This window comes from Typopeltis vanoorti, chromosome 5 (genome assembly GCF_054136105.1).
Source record: "Typopeltis vanoorti isolate ZY-2024b chromosome 5, IOZ_Tvanoo_1.0, whole genome shotgun sequence".
In the NCBI taxonomy this organism is placed as follows: Eukaryota; Metazoa; Arthropoda; class Arachnida; order Uropygi; family Thelyphonidae; genus Typopeltis; species Typopeltis vanoorti.
Genome location: NC_143553.1, coordinates 128,857,774 through 128,883,817, shown reverse-complemented (window position 1 = coordinate 128,883,817; position 26,044 = coordinate 128,857,774). Strand labels below are relative to the sequence as shown.

The following is a 26,044-nucleotide window of genomic DNA, read 5'->3' as shown; positions in this document are numbered from 1 at the left end:
TTTTATGGGAGATAGTACTTTACACATCAGCTAATCTTTCCTAACTTTTTATCGTGTTAATTTTTTCTTTTTTTTTAAGGAAATTTATTGACCTTTTTAGTTATCTTATACCAGCTACTTAGGTGGTGCTTTTTGGAATTGTCAGTTATTGTTTAATTTGAGCTTAATATGTACTGAAGATTCCTGTGACACACAGGCGAAAATTATACTATTAAATAATCTTTGTATGTGAGTTTTTTCCATTATTAATTTTGTAACAACAAGATGAAATGTCATGTAAGCCAGTGTGTTGCCTGGTTAAACAATGCCCTGCTGTTTCCAATCAAGGAATCAGAAAAACAGTGAAAAATCACTTACTGAAAGAATACACACTCCATACTCACTATCAGAACAATTCAAGACAGGCATCACTCATAAGTGGAACTGGTGTAAGAATTAGAGAAGTACAATATTAACAAAATTGGTGTAATTGAAACAAAGAAGACAAAAACAGATGAGATTCATCTAAATCAGCATTTCCCAGATTTTTCCCACAATGGAACACTTCACAAATCCTGAAATTTTCACAGAACACCTTGGTTATTTTGTAATGTATTAATAATTAATTATGGCATAATCATAAAGAGTATTAGTACACTTATGTATACGGTGTGACATGTTGACAAATATAAAATTACATTTAAATCAGTTTGTAGAAGCATGTTTTTGGTTGATATGACCTCTGGGGAAAAAAAAAAAATTATAATTACGGCTATTATAGCCTGTTTTTGTTTAGGAGTGTCCCTTATTTTAAATACATTGGCTATTATTACTCAAAAGAGGGGTATATATATTTTAGGGCATTATGGGTGAGTATAGAAGGCAATTATAGCAGAATAAAAGAGGCAGAACAATTTTGTACATACCTTGTTTTGATTCTAGGATGTCTTCCAATTTCCTGACCCTGCTGAATGTTGTTTATAACGGGGGGGGGGGGGTGAAGCAGGAAAAATAAATTTGGAAACTTGGGTTATGTATTAATAATATATATATATATATATATTATTGTGTGTTAAGGGGGGCATTTTGGGGGGGAGAAGGGGAAGGGTTTACTTATATGGAAACTGGGACAGGCGAGAGCGTTAACGGGGTGCGGACTGTTTCGGTTGACTGACCATTGGTCAATCGACCGAATCGGACAAACGGTCCGCACCCCGTTAATGCTCTCCCCTGCCCCAGTTGTTTCCACATAAGTAAATAAACCCTTCCCCTTCTCTCTCCCCCCCCCCCCCAAAAAAAAATGCGCCCCTAAACACAATAATATATATATATATATATATATATATATATTATTAATACATAACCCGGGTTTCCAAATTTATTTTTCCCGCGTCAACCCCCCCCCCCCCCCCCCCCCCCCCATTTTACATATAGGCTGGATGAAAGCCTGCTGCTGTTGGGTAGATTCCAGATGAATATGGCTGCTTATATAGGCAATACAGGATGTGTGTTAATTCTGGAGCATACATTTTGTGCACAACCAGAGGAATACCATATGGATTGGGAGCCTTGTTAGTATTAAGATTAATTAGGATTTTCCTGATATCCTTCTGGTAGCAGTTCAAAGAAGACATGTAATAGGTAATTTGGTAATATTACCTATTACATGTTACATGATTTGCGTTAGTTTTGTAGATTATCATAGTTGACAATCCTTAGTCATCTAAACAAGAGTTGGAGGGAAATATTAATCTCAAGAGGGCATCAGGATGTGAGGGAGAGGGTAGGAACAAGAAAGGACACCAGTTATGTCCAACCTGGTGGGAGTGGGGGAAGATGGCTTGCTGCCAGTTGAGTAGAATGCAAGATTATTGCATTTCATTCTTTTGAAGTCTGCTTTGGAATTGTTGATAACTTTTTTATATTATTTTTGGGCTATAATATAAGCTGAATGAAAAGCTGGAGTTTTTGATTTAAGCCATTGAACATGTGCTGCATTTTTATCATGGACTGTAGAAACACATTTCTAGAAAACCAGTGCTTGAATGGGGGGGGGGGGGAGTCTGTCATTCCAATAAGGATTATTTTTGATATTATTTCAAGCAGATGCTTGAATCAGAAGATCAAAAACAGTAATCTGACTATGGAAAAGAGCCATAAAATTTCTGTAGGTTATCCCAGTTGACACAATTGTCCATAGAGTGTGAGGTTGCGATTGACTGGGAGAGAACAATCTGTAGAAAAGAAGACTTTTGTACAAATTGTTGTAGTCAGAGTTGCCAAGAGGAGAGCAGACATCCATAGTATATTTGGAAAGAATGCTAATTAAGAAAAGGACCAAGTGTTGGAAGAATGACGATGATTATCTTTATTCTGGTTGGTAGGGTAACTATTTGTGATAGATCATAACTGATAACAAATGATTCAGCTTTCTTTTTATCTTTATCTATGGATTTGGAGAAGGGGAGCCAGTTTGAGCTGTGGACATTTTAAAGTCTCCTAGGAAGATGTTCTCACAATTTGGATAATTAATGTAGTATTGAAAGATGGTTAGAAAATTTGCCAAACTCCATTTACTGAAACCTGATTTGCAAAATAGACTGAAGCTGTCATATTGCTGATATCATTCAGCAATATGATATCGTTAACCTAACTATGTTAACTATGTTAAAATAAAGCTGAACATTAAATAATTACTGTGCATAAATACACAAGATTTTGTGAAATGAGCTCTCCAGCAAAACTGTGAGTATAGACTTATCAAAAATTGATTAAATAAGATAAATGTTGACAAGTTATATATTCATCATGCTAAAGCTTAACATTTTTGTGGACTCTTGTGTTAAAAGAAAGAAAAAAAAGAGAGGGGGGTGTAGTGAGTTACATTGGTTTTCCCATGCACTGCTTATATAAATCTCAATGTAATCAACTTTCACTAGTTGCTATGAATATTACTTAAAAAAAATAATAATAATAAAAGTTCATTGTTTACTTGATACTGATGTGATATCAAAAGAAAATTGAAGGAAACAGCAGTGAGTAGTACTGTTTCTCCTACATTCTTAGACGTGTTCCACATAATTTGCTAATGTAGACAACATGAAACATTAGACAGGTCAGCTCTGTAGTAATATATCCTCATATCTTTGCACTGGCTTTGGTTTCTAGTAATGCTTGTACAGTATATATTCATATTTATATGCTGAATTGCTACAGTTTTTAGGCAAAATGGACCATATATAGCTGCTTAACCACTGAAACCAGCCTTGACATGTATATACATCAGTAATTAAATGGATGCAAGGTGCCTATTGAAGTTGATATAACCTTTGGATATTATAGAAATAATATGAATACGATGCTTATAGTTTTGATATATTTTATCTGTGTGGACATTTGGGTAATTAAGTTCAATGTTGAATGAGAAGCAAGCATTTGTCTTTCTTTCTTGAACATATTGATAACAACTCGTATGCTTACTAAAAACCATAAAATAAATAAAAACTCCTGTGATTAATGGATACAACCAGGCTAACATTCAGCAGATCTTTAATAAATATCAACCTTCAACTAGACCAGGGATTGTCAACCTATGGTACGCGTACCACTGGTGGTACGAAAACAGAGTATAAAATAAAAGGGTAAATTAACATATTTTTTTACTCGCAACATGAGTCGAGAATTAAAAATGTATGCACAAATATTTAACAGTTCTACTTAAAATATTTCATGCAACTAAATGAAAACAATTAGATTTTACATTATCCTTAAAAACTTTTGTATAATAATATACAAAAATAATACGGAAGTTCAGTTTGAATTTAATAAATATTAATCAAATGACAATGACAGAAAGTAACTCGAATATATTTGATCAGACAACAATGGAAAACAGTTTGTCGTCGGTTGCTTAGCCGCAGTTACAGTTAAGAAAGTAGTGGTGATAGATTATTGTCTTTGAATGGGAGATTTTATTTGTGAAATTGTCATATTTATATGTAGTTTGTGCCAGAGGATAGAAACCGGAACATGAATAAGTGGTTAACGAGCAGATCCTCAAAAAGATCGAAGGGAGAAATGAGTGTAAGCGGGGAAAACAGTTCTTCTCTGCCAGAAGCCACTACTTCGAATCCTAACTAACTAACGGAGGACATCATTGTACAAGAATGCAACAAAAAGCCCCGTACAGCACAACATAAATATAATCTTGGTTATTTATCATATGGTTTCACATATATTGGAGAAGAAACCGCATCTGTTCCCCAGTGTGTGATTTGTTATGAAACGCTATGAAAACATACAGTGAAGCCTTTCCTTCTTAAACGTCATTTTGAAACCAAGCATGGCAATTTAAAACACAAACCTTTGTAATATTTCTAGTGAAAACTGTCCAATTTGTCAGCAAGGAAAACACAAATATCTTCATTTTCAGGATTCAACACAAAGGCTGTGGAGGCATCTTATGAAGTCAGTTTAAGAATAGCTAAGGCAGGAAAATCTCACACGATTGGAGAGTCACTAATATTACCAGCAGCTACAGATATGGTAAGAATAATTTTTGGGGGAAAGGCAGCAAAACAACTTGAAATGATTCCATTATCCAATGACACTGTATCACAAAGAATTTCAGATTTGTCTTCAAATGTTAAGGAGCAATTAATAGAAAAAGTTCAGACTAGTAAATATTTTTCCATACAATTGGATGAAACTACTGACATTACCAGCATGGCCCATCTTCTTACGTATATAAGATTTATAGATGGGAAAACAGTGAAGAAAGAGTTCTTGTTTTGTGAACCACTGCCTTCTCAAACAACCTGAAATGAAATATTTTCAAAATTAGACCACTTTATGAAAATGAATGATATAGAATGGAATAAATGTGTTAGTGTTTGTTCTGATAGAGCACATGCAATGGTTGGGAAACACAGTAGTGTTGTTGAAAAATTAAAAAAGTAACTCCACAAGCAAAATTTGTGCATTGTAGCATTCATCGCGAGATTTTAGCTGCAAGAAATATGCCTGTTGCTCTGAAGTTTTGAATGAGAGCGGTAAGAATTGTTAACTTCATTAAGTCCAGAGCTATAAATTCATGACTATTTTCCATTTTGTGCAATGAAATGGGTGCTGAACATGATTCTCTTTTACTTCACACCGAAGTTAGGTGACTGTCAAGGGGAAATGTATTGAGCCACCTGTTTGAACATTGTTCAGAAGTGCAGATTTTTCTCTCTGACAAATTCTCAGACTCAGACTCGAATTATTTCACTGATGAACTGTGGCTTGTCCAGTTGGCTTACCTGGCAGATTTATTTTGCCACCTCAACCAGCTGAACACGAGTCTGAGAATTTGTCAGAGAGAAAAATCTGCACTTCTGAACGATGTTCAAACAGGTGGCTCAATACATTTCCCCTTGACAGTCACCTAACTTCGGTGTGAAGTAAAAGAGAATCATGTTCAGCACCCATTTCATTGCACAAAATGGAAAATAGTCATGAATTTATAGCTCTGTACAGGATAAAACTGCGGCTCTTAGGAAAAAATATGGCTTCATCATTAAATAAACTGGAAACATGCGTTCCTTTCCATTGTTGGATGCTTTCTTAACTGAGAATGAAATTCTTCATAGTGAACTGACAGTGAATATAAAGAAGCATCTTGGGAGTCTAATCACAGATTTCAAGGAATGCTTCCCTGAAAACCTAGCTTCAGAATTTTGGATTAGAGAGCCATTTTCCATTGATGACACCTTACCAGAAACGTTAACTCCTTCTGAGAAAGTTGAACTGATCAAGCTCTCCTGCGACGGAAATCTCGGGCAAACGATCAAGAGGATAGATTTAACAGACTTGTTGGCAAGAAGAAATGAATAGCCAGTGATCTCAGAAAAAACTGTAAAATTTCTGTTGGTGTTTACAACTACTTACCTTTGTGAATGTGAGTTTTCTTCTCTCATTTATATCAAAAACAAGTACAGGAATAAGTTGAATGTTGAACCTGATTTAAGACTCAAATTAAGTCAATTGAAACCAGACATTAAGAAGCTGTGTTTAGCTAAACAAGCACAACCTTCACACTGAAACAAGAATGTGAGTTCTGTAATTAAAAATATGTTACATTTATAGCTTGTACTGATTGAGTTTATTTGAGAACTGGAGTACCATTATCAGGAATATGTGTTTGTCAAAATTTGTTTATGTATTCACTCATTATTATTTTAATTTTTAAAAATTGCACATTTTACAGAAAAATCCATTGAATAGATTCAAAGAGTATCTGTTTCTCCAATAAATATCTGAATAAAATAAATAACTAAATAAATTATTAGTATTGTAGAGAAATGCTTGTTTTGCCTATGGGACCGACAAATCACGCTTTTCCAGAATAAATTTGCTTATTGGTACATCTAATATCGTAAATTTAATATAGTGGTATGCCACTGGAAAAGGTTGAGAACCCCTGAACTAGACTGTACCTCAATCAAATGTGTTAAAAGCTACTATATTCTAAAGGTATGTTGGAACCGATAGCACGTGTTCTTTGTAAATGTGATCTATGTGCTACATTCAAATCAGTTCAGAAATTGCATCTTCTCTGCCTATCACCAAAGACAAATTACTATCTGTATCCTGGCCAGGCACTCTCCAGGAACAAGGCAACTGGTAAGCAAATTACCTGGCATTTACCACATTACCACTATGTGCCTTGCTCTTCTCATCTGTCCTGTTTTGCACAAACTTATCAATCAACTGAAATCATAATTAAAGAATACAACAATTACACCAGAATGTTACTTAGAAGCCAACAAATTTGACCCTGCATTCCATGCCATCATTACATGTCTTAGTGTTAACTAGAAACAACCCTTCATGTGTTACAGAATGAAAGTCATTCATATTTGTCTTTTTTTTATGGACCTATTTCACAAGTCTCCTTGAAAAGATTTTAGATGTGACAGTATTATTATCAAAATTTTTGGAAGTCATTACTCTAAACCAACTTCCCAACCTACTGTTCTAGTATTTTATTATCTATCACTTTTTTGCTTCTTATTGGGTTTTCTCCTTAAAAGAAGGGGGGGGGGGGAAACAACTTCCCAACTTCGTTTGCATCACGACACACACACCAAAACACACTAAAACATTTACATGGCACACTGAAGAATCATTATATGTACCTTCTTCTTCCTAACATGGATTTTAGGCCAAGTGGCCTGTTCCTGTCTCATGCCATCTCTTTCATGGTCTTCTGATTCTTCTTTTTCCACTTATTTTGTATCTGTATAATATTTTTGGTAGTCTGCTGTTGTCCATTTGATTTAAATGTTCTAGCCATTTTTGTTTATACTGTCTTATGTAGTAATTAATTGGTTTTATTTTCAGAGCTGTTTTTCTGAGGAACTTAATTTCTGCTTTATGCAAATACATGTAGAGACAGCAACGTAATACCCAACTGCATTAAACTAAAGAAGAAGTTTAAATCAGCCAAAGCGCTCCGTATTTATGCCCGTTTGGAAAAAGCCTTGTTATGAGAACAAATCCACAAGGCACATAAAAATCTAGCATCCACCCAAGCCAAAGTTCTACAACTTAATTAGAGCTATCCGACTACGTTATTCCAGAAATTTGGGATTTTTAGACAGGATCACAGATGACTCGGCCAAGCACTCATTACTGAAAAACAAAGAAAAATTAATGAAATTTCAAGTCCTACAACAACAGAAAAGCACAAGACCATCAAGACACCATAACAAAAGGAATAGCCAATCACAAACCAATCATAAGGAGCAGCCAATCGCCCACAAACAAAGCTAGGATAAACCAACCACCATCGGACTACTGCTTGGTTATCAACCAATCAAACCACAATCTCACCCAAGGTGAACTCTCGCTGCTAAAGAAAGGTTTGAACTACGCCATTGCTCCGAGGTCAGTGAACAAACTTGATATCGTGTATCATATCAAGAGAGGTTTAAGATCCCTCCCCACCATTTTGGCTGATAAAATATGAATGGAAATATCGTGTATACTAAATTCAAACAAAAAACTAAGCACCAACTTAAACAAAACCGAAAATCTAGCCCTTAAATCCTTAAAAAATAACCAAGACATTATAATCGCGAAAGCAGATAAAGGCAATGCCACTGTCCTTTTAGACCGTACAACATACATTGAAAAAATGAGCCATTTAATATCGGACCACAACACCTACCAAATGGCAAACTACAACCCTACAAAACGTAACAAAAAGAAAAAAACTGAATTAATCAAATCCGTCCACACATGGCCTGAAGAAACAACAAAAAAATTAATACCTCATTATGCCTGTTTGCCCAGAATTTATGGCCTGCCAAAAATACACAAACCAGGCACACCTCTACGTCCGATTGTTGAAGGAATTGACAGTCCAAATTATCACTTAGCCAGAAAATTAGCAGCCACACTCAAGGAATTGGTAGGTCAGTCCCCTTCCTACATAAAAAATACACATTTCATTAATAAAATTAAAAACATTACACTCAACGACCAAGATTTATTAGTCAGCTTTGACATAACTTCCCTTTACACCAATGTCCCAATCAATGACACTATCTTGCTCCTACAGAACATATTTCCACACGACATCACGGCCCTCTTTGCCCACGTACTCCGCTCTGAATATTTCGTGTGGCAAAACAATTTTTACCTTCAAAAAGAAGGTACAGCCATGGGCTCACCACTCCCCCCCCCCCAATAGCTAACTTTTATATGGAAGACTTTGAGCAACGTGCTCTAGAGACAGCATGTCTAAAGCCCAAAATTTGGCTCAGGTACGTCGACGATATTTTCGCCATTTGGCCCCACGGCCGCGAAGCTCTAAATACATTCCTCAAGCCACCTAAACAAACAACACAAACGTATCCAATTCACCATTGAAATGGGAAAAAAACAACTCTCTTCCTTTCCTAGACACACTTGTCACACGTCTTCCCTCTGGCTGTCTCTCCTTCTCAGTTTACTGCAAAGCTACACACACAGGCCAATACATACACAAAAATTCTTACCACCACCCAACACAAAAACTAGGTGTCATAAGCACCCTTAAACACAGAGCTCTAACTATTTGTTCTAATGAACAGGCTCTAAATCAGGAATATAAGATCATCAACCAAACATTTATAAAAAATGGATACAATAAAAAAAAACTATTCACAAGATCCTCCATAAAGATACCAGTAAGAACAAAAAAAGATTTCAGGAATGCTATTGCCATTCCTTATGTTAGAGGCATTTCTGAAAAAATAGACAGAACACTACGCAAATACAACATTAAAACCACCTTTAAACCCCCAAATAAGTTAAGGCGCCTACTCAGTTCTTCTAAAGATCCTCTTCCACACCTAGCCCACTCGGGGGTATACAAAATACAATGCACATGTAACATACCATACATAGGGGAAACAGGGCGAACTATCCCAATCAGACAAGATGAACACAAGCGACACATTAAATACCTCCATTTTGAAAAACCGGCCTTTCTGACCACGCACTCCAAACATACCACAGAATTGATTCGAAAAATACCAAGTCCCTACACTGCACCAAAACCTGGTTTGAAAGAAAATTTAAAGAGTTGTGTGAAATGCTCAAACACAACCCAAATCTCAACAAAAATGATGGCCTAACCATTTCAAGAATGTGGAGGACCCATCTACAACCTGTATAACAACCTAAACTAGCCATAGAAAAATCCCACTACAAGAAGACAACCTGGTGAAGTGTTTGTAACATTCAACAGCAACTGAAAGAAATCATATTATAACAATCAGAACTATCCAGAAGAATATTAATACATGAAGACTTTAGCAGTTTATTGTAGTTGTATTTATTATTATTATTTTTAATTTATTTATTTATCTTTTTTTTTATCACTAGAGGTCAGGCTAGGGAAAAGGATTAATTAACTACGTAGATTTAGTTTACCGATATACAGGGCATGAGCATGTAGCTTGGTTCCTTATACACTAGTATTCTTCCGATGATGACCTCGATACAGGGGTCAAAACATCAATTTTATTTTTATAATTTATAAAATAATCTGTTCAACACGTGTGTTTTTGTATCCCTAATTTACAAATACGAGTTCATTTCTGCTGTTTGAATTCATTTTTCATCTTTCCTTTTTATGGTCCATGTTTTGCTTCCGTATAGTAGAGTTGGTTTTGACGAGACATTATATAGTCTGATTCTAGTGTGTTTTTGTACTAGGGATGGCTTAAATATGTTATTTATTATGTCATTTACTTTGACAAAGTTTGATATTTTAGTGTCTATGTCTTTTTCTTCTTCGTATGATAGATCACATCCCAAGTATCTGAAAGTGTTTACTTGTTCTAGTATTTTATTATCTATCACTATTTTACTTCTTATTGGGTTTTCTCCTTTGAATGCCATTATTTTTGTTTTTCCTTTAGATATTGTCATATTATATTGTTTTGAGATATCATTTAATGATCTTTGTGAATCATCTCTGATGTAACTATTTAATCATCTGCAAACCAGTGCTTTTTTCCAAGAGTTAGGGATTTTTCCAGGCATCCAAACCATATTAAAAAAATTTCAGAAGTCTTTCATTAAAATTTTCACCTGCATTTTTGTATAATTCTATATTTATATTGTCTTCTCCTGGTGTTTTCCTATTTTTCATCTTCTTTATTATATTTTTCAGTTCTAACATGTGATATTTTCTATTAGGTCATTATTTGTCTTATAAAATTTTATTTCATTGTTCTCATCTGTCCAGGGATTTTGGAAATAGGTCACTCATTTTTCTAAATCTATTGTTTGTATTTTCATATTTTCTTTTATTTCTTTATTCATGTATTTTATTACTGTATAGGTTTTGGGTTGTGGCTTAAATAAATCCTTTTCTAGTTCTGTTACAAAATTTTCCATCTTTCTCTGTGTTTTTTTCCTTATTTCTCGTTTTGCAATTGCACTATTTCTGCTTCTATTGTTTTGGAATTTAGCCATTTCTGGTAACTGTCCTTTTTTGTTTTTATGATATTTTCTATTTCTTTGTTCCAGTCTCGTAGTCCTCTTTTTCTAATCCATTTGCGCTTTATTCCTAAGGTTTCTGTTGCTGCTTTTGTGAGAATTTGTTTCAAATTTTCCTATTCATCTTCTATGTCACTTGATTCATATGTGATTTCTGTTTTTAAGTTTGTGCATTTTTGATATTGTTGTCTAACTTCAGGATCCTGTAATGAAGAAATTTTGTAGCTTGGCTGGTAAGAATTTTCAATTTTATGTGTTTTTAGACACTTTGGTTTAAATCGAATTTTTGCTGATACCATATAATGATCAGAGTTTAATTCAAAGCCTCGATATGCTCTTATGTCTAAAATTAACTCCGCTAATTTAAAATTTGTGATAACGTAGTCGATTACTGATTTGTATCCTCTGGCTGACCAAATGTATTTATGTATTTCCTTGTGTTTAAACATTGAATTCATTATTCTCATATTATTATAAATGACAAAATCACGCAGTCTGTGACCATTTTGATTACATGTATCTTCGCCAAATTTACCTATGTTTGTTTTGTATTTTTTGTTTCCTATTCTGGCATTTAAATCTCCTGCTAGTGGTAAATAGTCAGTTTTGTTTGTTTTATCTATGGCATTCTGTAATTCTTTATAAAATATATTACTGTCTTCTTCTTTTTCCCTCTTCTGGTGCATATGCACCAATTAATGTTATGTGGCCTCTTAATGTCTTTAGTCTAATTTCTATTTGTCTTTCATTCAAATAGTTCTGATATACAATATTGTTCTTTGAGGATATATGTACCATAATCATTATACCTGCTTTTGCTCTTTCTTCTTTTTTTTACCCCACTGCAGATTTGTATATAATTGTTTGTTTCTTTTGCATCTTTTTTTTTTTCTTTGTTTCTGTTACTATACATATCTTTATGTTAGCTTGGTTTAGTTGTTTATCGAGTTCTTCTTTGTATGCAATGCTTCTCACATTCCATGTTGCAATCTTCATTATGTGTTTATTTTTTTCCAATTTTGTTTACGTTTCCTGAATCTTTGGTCTTTTCCCTGATAGTCCGTCCAGCTTTTCTTTGCATGAAACTTGAAAAGATTTTGAATTTCCCCAGGGCAGGTTACTAACATGTTGCCGGGTAAGTCCAGTGGTAGGGCTGCTACTTAATCCCTATGGACAGGCAGATCTAACAGCATTTACTCTGTTAGGGTGTTAGAGTTATACCGCCCATACTCGGTCACCAGTGCCTCATTCGTAATTTTAGAACAGGATGGATGGGAAGGTGAGGTTGACATTTGAGTGGGAGAGGCTATGTATTGCGCTTCACCACCCCTTCCACCCCATTATATGTACCAAGTCTTGCAAATTCTTTACTTCACATATTTTGCATGGGGAACCAAATAAATTTCAAAAAATCAGTATATGGTTCTTTGTAATAAAGCTTTTTTTTTATGATAGCATAACATCTATTACTGAATACTGGTGCAAGTCTTATCTCGACAGATGTAAGCTTGTAATAAATGGAATAAAGGTAGATACAAATGTTCCATTGCCAGAGTCTTCTCTTAGAACATAGTGAGAAAGTAAAGAAAAAGAAATGAATTAAAATGTATAGCTTTATTATTGCACTATAATTTAAAAAAAATCACAAAGTAAAAAATAATCAATTTGTTCACTGAGAGACTTGTGCTTGTTTTAGTGAAGATTGTGACTATCAATGAGAAAGATTATTCATAGAGATAGTTTGTTGTAGCAAATGGTAGAAGCTTTCCCCAATAGACAGAAACTCTTTTTTTGCAGTCAACCAGAATTCAAATAACTGAACTTCAAGGGTTCGATCATTCATCAGTTCTAGGAGCTCTTCCTTTTCTTTCATTGAAAGATCAAAGTCTGAAATATTTTCTAATAGTGATGCAAATGGATTTCGAATGCAATCAAACTTTTGTGTGTCAGTTTGCTCGAAATAAAAATGAAGCTTCTCCTCGGGCATGCTCTGACATTGCCCTATAGTTACTGATAGTTTTTTGCTGGGATTAGAATTGAAATCCTGACTAAACATTGAACGTAAACTGTTGTTAACTTCATTTTTCCAAAGTTGGATTTTCAGTTTGAATCTATTGGCTTTTAGAAATTATTATACATTTAAAAAATGTGAGCAAGGAGAGTCATTTGTAAAAAAAAAAAAAAAAAAAAAAAGGAGGTTTAAATTCTTCTTGAATTGAAACACATGAACTCTACACCTGGACAACCAACAACTTACTTCAATGTGAATAGCGAAGAATAATGTTTTTGTCCCATTTGTGTGCATAAGACTGCAAAAAAAAGAAAAAAATGCAGTACTGTAGCAGTTTGGATTTGATGAAGTTGCCATTTTGATGTTATCATTTAATGTTGACATTAAATGCCATGCCATGAGAGCCTCTCTATGAACAAAACAGTGTATCATTTGAATATTAGTTTTTAGACCAAACTTTTGAATCTAAGCTGCTAACTCTCTCCATCATTCTCCAATTGGGAAGCACTGCTCTAAATTATTGCTATTTATTTATTTTTAATATATATATATATATATATATATATATATATGGTAAAATTATCAGCAATGGTAATAGGAAATTGGCACCAGATGTTATTTAATATATTGATGTGTTGTTTACAACTTGAGTCTTGATCACAGCTGATGTGCAGGAGAACACACTTATTAGATGTGTAAGATTGTTTTCTTTTGAATTCTAATAAGTATGTTCTTCTGCATACATAGCTATGTTCAAGACTCAAGTTGTGAACACATGATGTATGTCATTAAATGTTCCTTGGCACTCTGTCTCTCTCTCTCTCTCTCCCTCTGAAGCTGCCCTTATAACAAGCAGTAAAATATAAAAGTTGGTATATCTTGATTTTTACATATGTTCAATGATTCACAGTTTAGTACTCAGTGAGATAATGATTAGAGTACATTTCACTTTTTGTTTCTTTAAGTTTGATACTAAAAATGTGTACAGTCAAATTTATATTGTTTCTGTTAATATAAATCTGATAAGATATATTATCTCTGATAATATAAAGCATACATCACCTTGTTTACATAAATACTACCCCTATTAAGATCGTGGACCGTGAAAAATATCAGAGAGAGAGATGATGACAAAAGCAATAGTAATTTTCAAAAACATTGCTCTACTCTGTATGTAGCTGCTAACATATGATAGGAATGTCTTGTAAGTACACAGTATTCATTTAGAGAAATCCATTGTCAAACTTAATTTTAATGGATCATTGAAATTGACATTATTCATATCTAGTTACTAAAGGTAAACAATTATAACAAATTAAATCTCTGATTATATTTGTAGCATCTTGAAATACAGTTGAATGATTTGATAGAACTTCATCAAAATGAGATAGAGAATCTCAGACAAGGGCTAACTGACATGGAGGAAAAGGTTCAGTATCAAAGTGAAGAGCGGTTGAGAGATGTTCATGAACTGTTGGAAAGTTGCCAGACTAGGGTAAGTGGATATCAAAATCTGTGTATGTAAACTTACATACATCTCTTTGTTATGTCAGAATAGTTGAATAGATTAAATAAGGACTTATACCTAAGATTTGCTTTCACTAAGAAAACAACATACTCTCTAATGTGTCTGTCTTAGAAGCAAAGCAAAACAATTGCAGTGTAAAAATTTGATGTAGCTTAATAATGCCAGAAAGCCTTACATCAATTTTTACAGAAGTCAAGCCTTGTATGGATGTTATAAAAATAACCTGTAGATAGAAATCTGTGTATATTTAAAAGTTTGTTAATGTAAATAATCCCTATGGGAATTGTCCTTGCTGCCCTAAGACAAATTCTAGAATGTTGAACCAAGGCAATACCTTGTCACCAGAAAACCGTATATGTTAGCTCCTATAAGGACATAAAATTTGTTTGTGAAGTGCACCTGTAAATACTCAAGGTCAGTGTTAAATAGACCGACAAACTTCAGACGAATGTCCACTGCCCGAAACAAATAGGATTAGAGGAGTACATGAGAAGACAAAAGAAAGGGTCAGTGTCAGTGGAAGAACAAGGGACCGCACTGAAATGTTCGGGGTCCCATATCTTCGTGCAGGGATACGAAAGAAGGCGAATAAAAGGTGTTGACCTGCAAGATCGAGTATCGGTTGTGGAGAGGTCATTATCGAGAAGTCGGCAGCGGTTGTCCGTCAGATGTAAGCCATCAAGGACGCAACTTCAGGAAAAATCTTGTCAGTGATCTAAAAGAAAGATGGCGGGAGCTGATCCGCCAACAAAGCGGATATTTGATGATGAATTGACGAATCTTCGCCGTGAGCTGTTGTCCGAGGGAAGAAATTGCTCTGTTAATCCAACGTGCATGCAAGCATTCCACAAGCCGATAATCTTCACCTGAAATGCGGCAGGACAGCATTCCAGAAGCATCAGTAAATCTATTGGCGGCATAAAGGGGGAGATAAAAATCTGATTCGGGAAAAAACGGTCAGGACTCCGGTTTGAAGCCAAGTACACAGTGGGTAGCAGCCATAAAGTGAGTTGATCCGTTTATTCAATTTTCATGAATTATAGGAGAACTTTATTAGTGGACTGTTAAGTTGAGGCTGATGAAATTGAGCAGAGTAAATGGTTGAAAATTAGATGTTTAATAATTAATGGAAATTTATATGTGTAACAGTCAGAGGGTAACTGTTTGTCAATGGTGCATTTTGCCTATAGAATTATCTTAATATCGGAAGGAAAGAGTTTTTGTGTGTAATGATATTTTTTATGTGCATAACAGTTAAGAAGTAACAGTTTATTAATAGGTACCATTGCTTAGGGTAGTAATTTATATTTGGAAGTGAGTGGTTAATTTTGTGACATAACTTTTATGAATTGAAAGGGCATTTTAAGCTAATTGTTGAGCTATGCAAATTTTTCTTTATTGCAATAATAGTGTAAATTGTTTTGTGATAAATAAATGTGTTGTTTAAATGTTAATAGCTTAATAATGTCAAAAAGCCTTACATCAATTTTTACAGAAGTTGAGCCTTGTATGGATGTTATAAAAATAACCTGTAGATAGAAATCTGTGTATATTTAAAAGTTTGTTAATGTAAATAAAAAATGGAAACATGGACCATGAAAAGGAAAGATGAAAAACAAATTCAAACAGCAGAAATGAAGTTCCTCAGAAAAACAGCTGGATATACCAAGTGGGACCACAAAACAAATGAAGAAATCTTACGATCAATAAAAATAAAACCAATTAATTACTACATAAGACAGTATAAACAAAAATGGCTAGAACATTTAAATCGAATGGACAACAGCAGACTACCAAAAATATTATACAGATACAAAATAAGTGGGAAAAGAAGAATCGGAAGACCAAGAAAGAGATGTCATGAGACCGGAACAGGCCACATGGCCTATATTCCATGTTAGGAAGAAGAAGAAGAAGAAGAAATGTTAATAGAGTGTTGCCTGATATTTAATTCTTTGATGCACTGTTCCAAAAAAATATTAGAGCCTATTAGCGGGAACCCAGGAGAAAGGATAATAAAGGATAGATAGTAGACCACAACTGCAGATATTAATTAATCAGGGATAATTTGAATGTAATGGGAAAACTACTGGACGCATTTTACACTTCGTGTTACTAGAAAATGGACATCATTGGCGCAACTTTTTTTTTTTTTCAAATAAATTTTCTGGTGTTCAAAGAACAAGAAAGCAAATGTGGAAGGCAGTATAGCTTAAAGAGATAAGATAGAGATATAAAGAAAACAATAAGGTATATAATTAAAGAGATACCAAAGAGTGATAAGGAAGAATAGTTAGAAGTACATAATAATTATTGCATTAAAGTATATATATAAAGTGGATGCTGAGATAAGATAAGCCAATTAAGAAAAATATATAAATAGATATAAAGAAGGGTCATATAAATAAGAAAGGATAAATAAGGTAAGATATATAAATAATAAATAAATAGCCCCCCCCCCCTTTCACAGCTGGCCTTTATGCTACAATATATTCATTCACTTATAAGAGGTTAGGCAGTTTGAGAAAATTGTTCATAAGCTGAAAAGTTTTGTCTGCATTTTGATTTTGAAAAAATATGAAATTTGTAATTTGCTTGCCAAATTACAAATTTCAATGAGTTCAAGGTATGATACTTTGTGTTTCCTAGGAAGGACCTCCCACGATGAGTCTCTTGACTCCATGGAGGCCTGAATAATAATAATAATAAAATGGAAATTGTTTCTTCCAGTATTCACTATTGGTCAATTCAGCCTTAAATTCTGAACTGTCTGGCATCAAAACAAATGTGTGAAAATTATTGCTGTTTAGTAGTGTTCTGGTCCAGTATTCCTTTGTATATTTGTTTTCATTTTGAATAAGTGTGAACCCTAATCATTTATATCAGAATTCTTCCATGTCCTCACTCAAACCAGTTTTATTTTATACTGTGGAAGCATTGAAAGGTTAAATGAAATGTGTTTCTATATGGATGGTAGATTTTATTCTCTCATATACTACTAGAGGTCCCTTGAATGAAGCTTTCCTGCTATGTATGGGCACGTGCTGAAGTGATGCTCCACATCATGAATTTCATTAGAAAATAGAACTATTAATGTATAATTCATACAGAAAAATGAAATAATTGACTAAAAAGAATAAATGACTAAACTGTGCTTTTGTTTGGATTGTGAAATTATCATTTGTTGAACTTAATATTGAATACTTACATCAAATGAATATCATATACAAAGGAAAAAGATGCAAAAAAAACCATATAATTTCCATCTTCTTTTGCTTAGTAAAGTAATAGTATAAACTAAAGTTGATCATCATCATCATCAAATTCCTAATATAAACCCTCAGTGGATGTACAGGATATTATGATAGTATTACATGAAAAGTTTACAATATTACTAACTTCTTATTGACAGTTTTCCTCCAAATTAATTGGCATTAGGAGATTAATTTAGAAGAAAACTGTCAACAGATCTTATAATTCACTCTTCTGGGGCACTTTACTGTATCATTCCATCTAGACCTTGTTCTTTCTCTGGATCTTATTCTTGCTATTCTGAAAATTATACTAAAAATGTGAAAATTATATCAAAATTACTTATTTGCTAACCTTTTCTTTCCCATTCTATTTAAATGACCAGACCACTTCATATTAGCTTTGCTCACATTAACTCCAGAATGCTTACAATATCAAGTTCCTTCCTAACATCTTCATTTTTAATATGATTCTACCATTGATGCCATCTGTTACTTTTTGTAATCGTTCTCAGAACTCTTGTATCTGTGGTCTCCAGTCTCTGATCAAGTGTTTTGTTTCTAACCCATCTCTCAGATATGTAAATTAAAATTGGTTTGAACAGTGTCTTATACAGTTAGTTTAGTGTTTTGACTAATTTCTCTCTTATTCCATATTAATCAGTTGACTTCTTATAATACCATTGCTATCTTCACTAAAAATTGTGCCTAAATAGCTGAAATGTGTTACTTGTGCTATAGGTTCTCTTGCTGATTTCATACCAGATTTATTACTTTACTTTATGCAGATGTTCAGTATATCTTCATAAAGAGCTGAGCCAAATATCTCCAGTTTTAATATCAGACCTAATGCATACTTTCCTGTCATAAAGTGGTCTATATAGATGATGAATAATAGTGGAGATAATGTGCAAACTTGTGTCACATTTGATTTAGCTTCAGACTACTCTTTCAGTTCTAACTGCTGACTTACAACTGAAATATAGACTGTGTATTGCTCAGTGCATAGCGTCTAATTTTTCAGGAAATGACAACGTATACTAGAATATTAATTATAAAAAAACTTTAATTAATATATTCCTATATTTCGGCAGTGTTACCTTGCCATCATCAGGGATCACAAAAAACAATGATATGTGCACACACAGGCATTAACACTGAGCAAATGAGCTGAATAAAGGCAACAGAAGTCTGGCCTTAAGTCCTAAATGGTGTCCCCTAGTGGGCCAAATTAGGTTGTCTTGGCCGTTGGGTTGACAATCTTAAGATGTATCTACTAAAATTAAGGTATTAATTAGTTTTTTATAATTAATATTCTAGTATACATTGTAATTTCAAGAAAAATTAAAAGCTATGTGTAACCAATGTATAAGTTTATCTACAAGAATTGCTCAATGCAATATCCCATTTATACAATATAACTGTATCGTTTTGAACACTTTTCTCTTGCACTTTGTTGTATGCCTTTTCCAGATCTTCAAGTTAAGATTTGATCATGACAACCTCTGTTTGCCTGAATCCAGCCTCCTCTTCTCCATGCTTCCCTTCCACAATTTGTCTTATCCATTTCTCAAGTATAGATACATAAATCTTACCAGAAACATTCCTCTATAATTCTCACATTCAAATTTTTGTTCCCTTTTTATAGCTAATTGGTTTCATTGATGCCCTTTGGTTAGTAAGATCTGAATTTAAATCCCATCTAGAATGCAAAGAACTTTTATCAGAGATTTTCAACTGATGATAAGTTAGCCAGTCTCATATGGAGTTAGCAGGGTTTTCCCAACCAGAATCTCAAGTTTTTCATCCCATAAATCAGGCAAAGTCACCAGTGTAGTAATTGTAAAATTTTTATGCCTCCATATTTGAGCATTTCAGGTCAAATATCATCTAGTCCACCTACCTTTCCACATTTCAGGTTTTTGATGGCTTTTTATACTTCAAGTATTAATATGTATTCCTGTTGCTGTTGCATGTTCTCCCACCATGCTGTCACTGCTTGTGTCATTTAGCAGTTTTTCAGAGTAATTACTCCAAGCGTCTAGAATATCCTTATCTTCAGTTTTCATGTTACCTTTACCATCTCCGATTCCTTTCACAGTACTTTTCCAATAGCTCTAGAACAATTTGTCACCTTCCTGATATTTTCTTCTATATTCTTACCAAAATCTTTCTCTTACTTTTGCTAGGCTACTTTTACAAATTGCTTACTTATATTTTCTTTGTATTCTCTCAGAATACATGCTGATTTACTTGCTGGGAACTTTTGACATGCTTTCTTCTGTTCTGTGTCTGCCTGTTTCACTTCCTGAATTCACCATGGAGTTTGATTTTTCCTTTCCTTGCAGATATCTTCATCACATGCCTCTCTTGGTGAATCAGTCAATTTTCTTCAGGGATTGCAGCACACGCTGATTTCTTACCCATCTATACTGATGGTTCAAGAACTAACACCTCTGTTGGCTGTGCTGCTGTGTTTCCTGACATTATTATCTCAAACCAGATCCCACCAGACTGCAGTAATTATACAGCAGAGTTACATGCCATTCAGCTTGCACTTGTGCATATAAAAGAAAACTGCTACCAAAAGTGTATAATTTATACAGACTCATTGAGCTCTTTACATGCTATCTCTTCTCCTATGTATTATCCTCATCCAGTACTTTATGAAGTGCTACACCTGCTTCACAAAATGAAAATCCTTAATTTCGATGTTCAGTTCTGCTGGATTCCCAGCCACATCAGAATCAAAGGAAATGAGGCTGCAGATGCAGCTGCTAAATCAGCCCATACCTTCTCCACATACTATTTGACAGTTCCATATACAGACTACAGACAACTTATAAGATCAAAGCTAATTGCTCAGTGGGAGTTAACATGGCAAGAAACATCAACAAACAAATTATATAACGTTAAACCTGAAATTAAACACTGGCATTCTAGTCAACGTACAAAGAGAAGGGAGGAGGTTGTCCTTGCTAGGCTCCGCATAGGTCACAGTCACCTTACGCATTCTCATTTACTGAGAGCTGAAGACCCTCCCATATGTGAAAAATGCAACACACATCTCACTATTCATCATATTCTGGTAGATTGTCAAAAATTTACATGAGAGAAGAATGAAATTTTCATCTATCTAACCAAGCCATATACACCTAGGGAAATGCTAGCAGCCCTCAGGCAAATTGCATGCTGTTTTTAATTTTTTAGGAAGAATTAATTTGTACAAACACATTTGACCATAAATTTGTTTATATGTAAATACTTTTTTTTTTGCTTAACTTTTATACATACATATTATTCATTAGGTTAAATCTGACCAATTATATATTACCATGGGCCTTGATCTTGTATATTTGTATCACTGCTGTAATTTTGTTAATATGTAAATACCATAATGCTAAACTTAAATTTTATGCATCAATGCTGTATAATAATTTCTTTCTGACTCTTTAAGTATTAGTATAATAATGTTTGTTGTAATCTTACTAGATGTAGACACTGCTTTCCTTGACTTGTTTTGTATATACATATGTTAACCTATAGTTATCTATTTTTGTACTGCTGAAACCTCTGCAGTAATTTTGTTTATATGTCTGCATCACTTAACATACATTTTGTGTATGCATCTTATTTACTATTTTATTTTTCGAATAATCATGTAGTGCTGTAGGACATCTTACCTATTTGTGTACTTTCTAGTAATTCTGTTTATATGTATTCTAAATTCTGTTTCTACTGCATTGCTAAATTCTGTTTCTACTGCATTGCTAAATTTAATTTTCATCCAAGCATATTGTATAATAATCCCTTTTTGCCTATTTTTGTACTGCTATAAAGTCATCTATTATAATTTTACATATATGTAGATACTGCATTCCTTGGCTTAGTGTTTCATATATTATGTATTAACTCATTGTTAACTATTTTTGCATTACTGTAATAACATCTGACCTTGTGTGTTGCTCTGCCCTCTGCAGCAGTTCTGTTTACCTAGAGATGCTGCTTTGTGAAACTAGATTCTTGTACAGACATATTGTTTACAATTTCTGTAAATGCTAATGTTGTAACCTTTAGTATGGCACAGTATGACCTTTGTAGTTTTTGTGCCAAATAAACTATAAACCAACCAATCTTCAGGGACTACACTGAATCTCCATGGATTGATGCTTGTTTTCGTTTTTTATTGAATGATATTTGTGCATCTGAGTTCATACTTTACTTCTGAAAGCTGCTCGACTTGGATTCTTTTTACAAAGTTCTTACACTTTTTTTTTTCCAACAAATATGTTCCATTTTATTCTGCTCAAAACAAAACGGTGAACACTTCCCATTTCAAATCCTTTGTATACTCTTATATCCTGAAACTGAGTCTCAATGAGACTATTATTTTGTATGTCTTCTTTTCAGTAGTACCTATTATGTCAATCTGTTACTTATCCAGTTCTTCTGGTAGTGCCATTTCTTTTCTATTGATAGTTGCCCATCTTGAACTTTGACATTAAGTTGGAGTTCCAATAGATGGGTTTTTGCAGTGCTTTGGTTTCATGAAAACAATGCATCTGTTATTTAACTGAGCAGTCTTTCAGCTGACATGAAATTCCATCATGTACTATCATGTTGTTTTGGTTTAAGCCAATAAGAATACAGTTTTAACTCATTTAACTGAAACAAGAGCTGATAAACCCTATTACAGAAATGAAAACTTTGGTAAGGTGTGGGAAAAAACAAAATTTAATAAGATAAATATATTTATAAAATATATATATATATATATGTTGTGAATACAGGGAGTGTAAATAATTTCAAAGTTCATAATGATAGACGTGTTGCTGGTTGAGCTGGCCTCCCACTATGAGTCTGACTCCATGGAGATTACCGAAATAATAATAATAATATACAGGGTGTTTTACTTGTTGGAGGGCCCCAAGTTATTGTTTATTACAGACATAATATACAAGATAGACAAACATAATTGTGGTAGCACATACCATGAGAGATGTCCAACATATCGCATCACAACAAGTGGTTGATGTCGTCAATTGCAGTGGTGATGTTTGCTTTCAGTTGCTGGAATGTGCATGGTTTATTGGCATAGGCCTTTCTCTTCGTCATGCCCCCACAAGAAGTCTGGAGGACTGAGATCATGGAGACCTTGGTGGCCATATTCTTTGGAGATGATGCAATCTTCAAAGAAGCTAGTTACAAGCGACGTATACTTTTTGGACATGTGACAGGTTGCCCCCCATCTTGCTGGAAGTAGCCACATTGTAACTCATTGTTGTCCAACAGATTAACAAATGTGCCAATAATTTCGCAGTACACGTCAGTGTTTACCATCGTTTCAAAGAATATGAGCTCTATGATGCACATGCATGACATGGCACACCACACTCCAATCTTGAGGTCATGCAGCGGATGTTTGTGAATCCCATGTAGATTCACTTTGGCCCATAAATGCATATTCTGCAAATTCATGGAACCACGCTTTATTTGAAAAAAATGTTATGTCCAGGATGTCATCATTTTCAACTGGTTTGAGCACGAACGCCTGAAACCAGTTGTAGTATGACACTCTTTTTGTGAAATCAGACCCTTGCAGTTCCTGCACTATGGACGCTTGATACAGATAACAGAGAATTGACGGTGATAAGCCAATTTCTTGGGACAGTCACCATAAGAACTTGCTTGGTGAGTTAAGCAACCTGTTACACACTTCCTACACTATTTCCTCAGTCGTGGGATGACCATCCCTGTGAACATTCATTGACATACCCATTCTCTCCAGTTTTTTCAACATCTACTGTATCACATGTTTTGACTGTGCTGCAACATTACACTGTTTTCTGAAATTCGAGCACGTGACCTTAAATGAACCAGTAGGCCAATATCATTTGACTGAGAACACTTTCTTTCTGGTCAATCGTGTACATGTTTACCACACCTAGACTGGCTGCAAACCGAGCTTATCAGGGTGTGGAAAACTCAACTTCAGAAGTTGCTGATGGTTCCTATGGCAGTTGCAATGCCGTGCCATGCAGGTGAGACATGCTAGAGCCATGTTACATTTAGACATGTCTCTATCCATGTCAGTACTCCTGTAGGTACAACTGTCTGTTATAGCCGTTGTACCTATACAAACATACAAACAAAATATAATATACAAACATGAATATGTACAACCGACATGTATTCATGTTTGTATATTATGTCCGTTATAAATGATAATTCAGGGCCTCCTACAAGTAAAAAACCCTGTGCATACACTGCTTGGAAAGAAGGCCAGTGGGAATTTTTGACCATTCTTCCTATAGGCATGTAATGAGGTCCTGGACTATTGTGGACTGGACATCCCCTGACCTTGCCCAATACTCCAGTTCATCCCACAGATGTTCAGTAGGATTGAGATCAGGCCTCTGTGGAGGCCAGTCGAGTGTGGTTTTTGGACATTCATGTCCACAAACCACACAGTTACAACAGCACCCTCTTGACATGGTGCATTGTCTTGCTGAAAGAGACAATGGTCATTTTCTTAGAAATGCCACAAAGGAGGAAGCACTTCAGTACCATGAACATTGAACTCTAAGGTTCAGATACCTCTCAGAGTTCAGTGTTCATAGTACCACAAACAGACATGCCAAACCAGAAAAAAACAGGACCATGACATCACACTGTCACCACTGAATTTCATAGTTGGAGTTATGCCCTCTTGTAAGAGCATGATTCATTGTTCTATAACACAGCTTTCCAAGCTTCCATGTCCACGCTCCTTGCACCACTGAAGATAATGCTCCATGTTGGTTTGGGTAATGTGGGGCTTATATATTGCAGTCCTGCCATGTAAACCCATGTTGTGAACCTTGGTTCCAAATGTTTTTGTGCAGATTTGTATTCCAGTCAATGCCCAGAACTGCACATTTGATGTGTCAGCTGACAAGTTTTTACATATCCTTTTTAGCACATAATAGTCACATTTAGTGAGTGTGGTGGGTTATCCGTTGCAGGTAGCACATGTATCACATGTTTTGAAAAATTGGACCTAGAATGGCCCAATTTGTCAACAGTTTGCCGAACAGATAAGCCAGTAACGTGGCATCCTATCACAATGCCTCTTTCAAACTTCATCAGATCTCTTCTCGCAGCCGTTTCATCCAGACCCAGTTGCATTGACTTGGGAGCATTATTTCTTCAATTTGTACTGGTTGCAAATGCATGACTTGTAAAATGGCATGATACACCTTGTCCGTGGATATTAAACAGAGAAAAGAAATATCAGAATGTCAACTGAATGCAAAAAAAGATAGAATAATTACATGAATTATTATTAACGAGTATTAAAAGATCAGTAGTAAGACCATGAAAATTGGGGAGAATATGGATTACAAGAAGCTTTCTCACAGCTGGTTTATGGTGGAAATTTAGACAAATTGACATTTAAATGAACTAATTATATGTGAATAATTTGTGAAATAATGATGACTATGGAAAGAATAGTAAATGTAGGGTAAAAAAATAATGGTGTGAAAAGATTGCTCTATAAATTAAAAGAAAAAAAAAATCAGCTAACGCCTTTTTATTCCCGTATACGGGAGTAGGCGAGGCCATTTAGCCCTATCTAACTTTTGGAGACTGAGTGGGCAGTTCAATCTCCACTGGTACCGAATCAGAGACAGATGGCCCAAGGCTATCACTAATTAAGCAGTACACAGTGAAGAGAGACGGCTCAAATGTGGTCCCTAACCCTAACACAATATATTTAATGTCTGAAATAGTGTGGGTTCTACGGTCGATTTTCTTGAGTTTACAGGACGAAAAACCTGCTTGCCCATGCCAGAGATCGACTAACTCGGGAACCGGTCGAAAAAAGGCTTAGAAAAATTTCCTCTAGTCGCCGACTAGACTCGAAACCAAGTCTTCCTTCGTGCAGCCAAGATCCACTGAGCTACACAGGCCATTATTAATTAATTAAAATTAATTAAAAGGCCAATATTAATTTAAAGAAAGGATAACATTATTAAAATAGTATTCTAAAATAAAATGAAATACATAAATGCCTACTGTCCTAACTGGTAGTTTCATGATGATAGTCTTTTTCCTCTCACATATTTTTGATAGTTGAGGAAGCCAAATTTATTTTATTTAATTGATTCAGACATCCTTTAAGCTTTACAGAAAGTTAGTTAACCTTATCCATTCACCAACAAGATCCTCTTTAACATCTAGATTCATCTAGAAATT

At 34.6% G+C, this 26,044-nt stretch overlaps 1 protein-coding gene across 4 annotated transcripts in view; it reads left to right on the top strand.

Annotated features, from left to right (window-relative positions):
- Positions 1-26,044, top strand: part of LOC150106809 (transmembrane and coiled-coil domains protein 2-like) — a 316,563-nt gene that overhangs the window by 258,229 nt on the left and 32,290 nt on the right. For all 4 annotated transcript variants that reach the window (XM_090392723.1, XM_090392721.1, XM_090392720.1 and 1 more), the window contains one exon: positions 14,367-14,522. In XM_090392723.1, the coding sequence (XP_090248849.1) occupies positions 14,367-14,522 (156 nt within the window). The remainder of the gene's footprint in view (positions 1-14,366; positions 14,523-26,044) is intronic.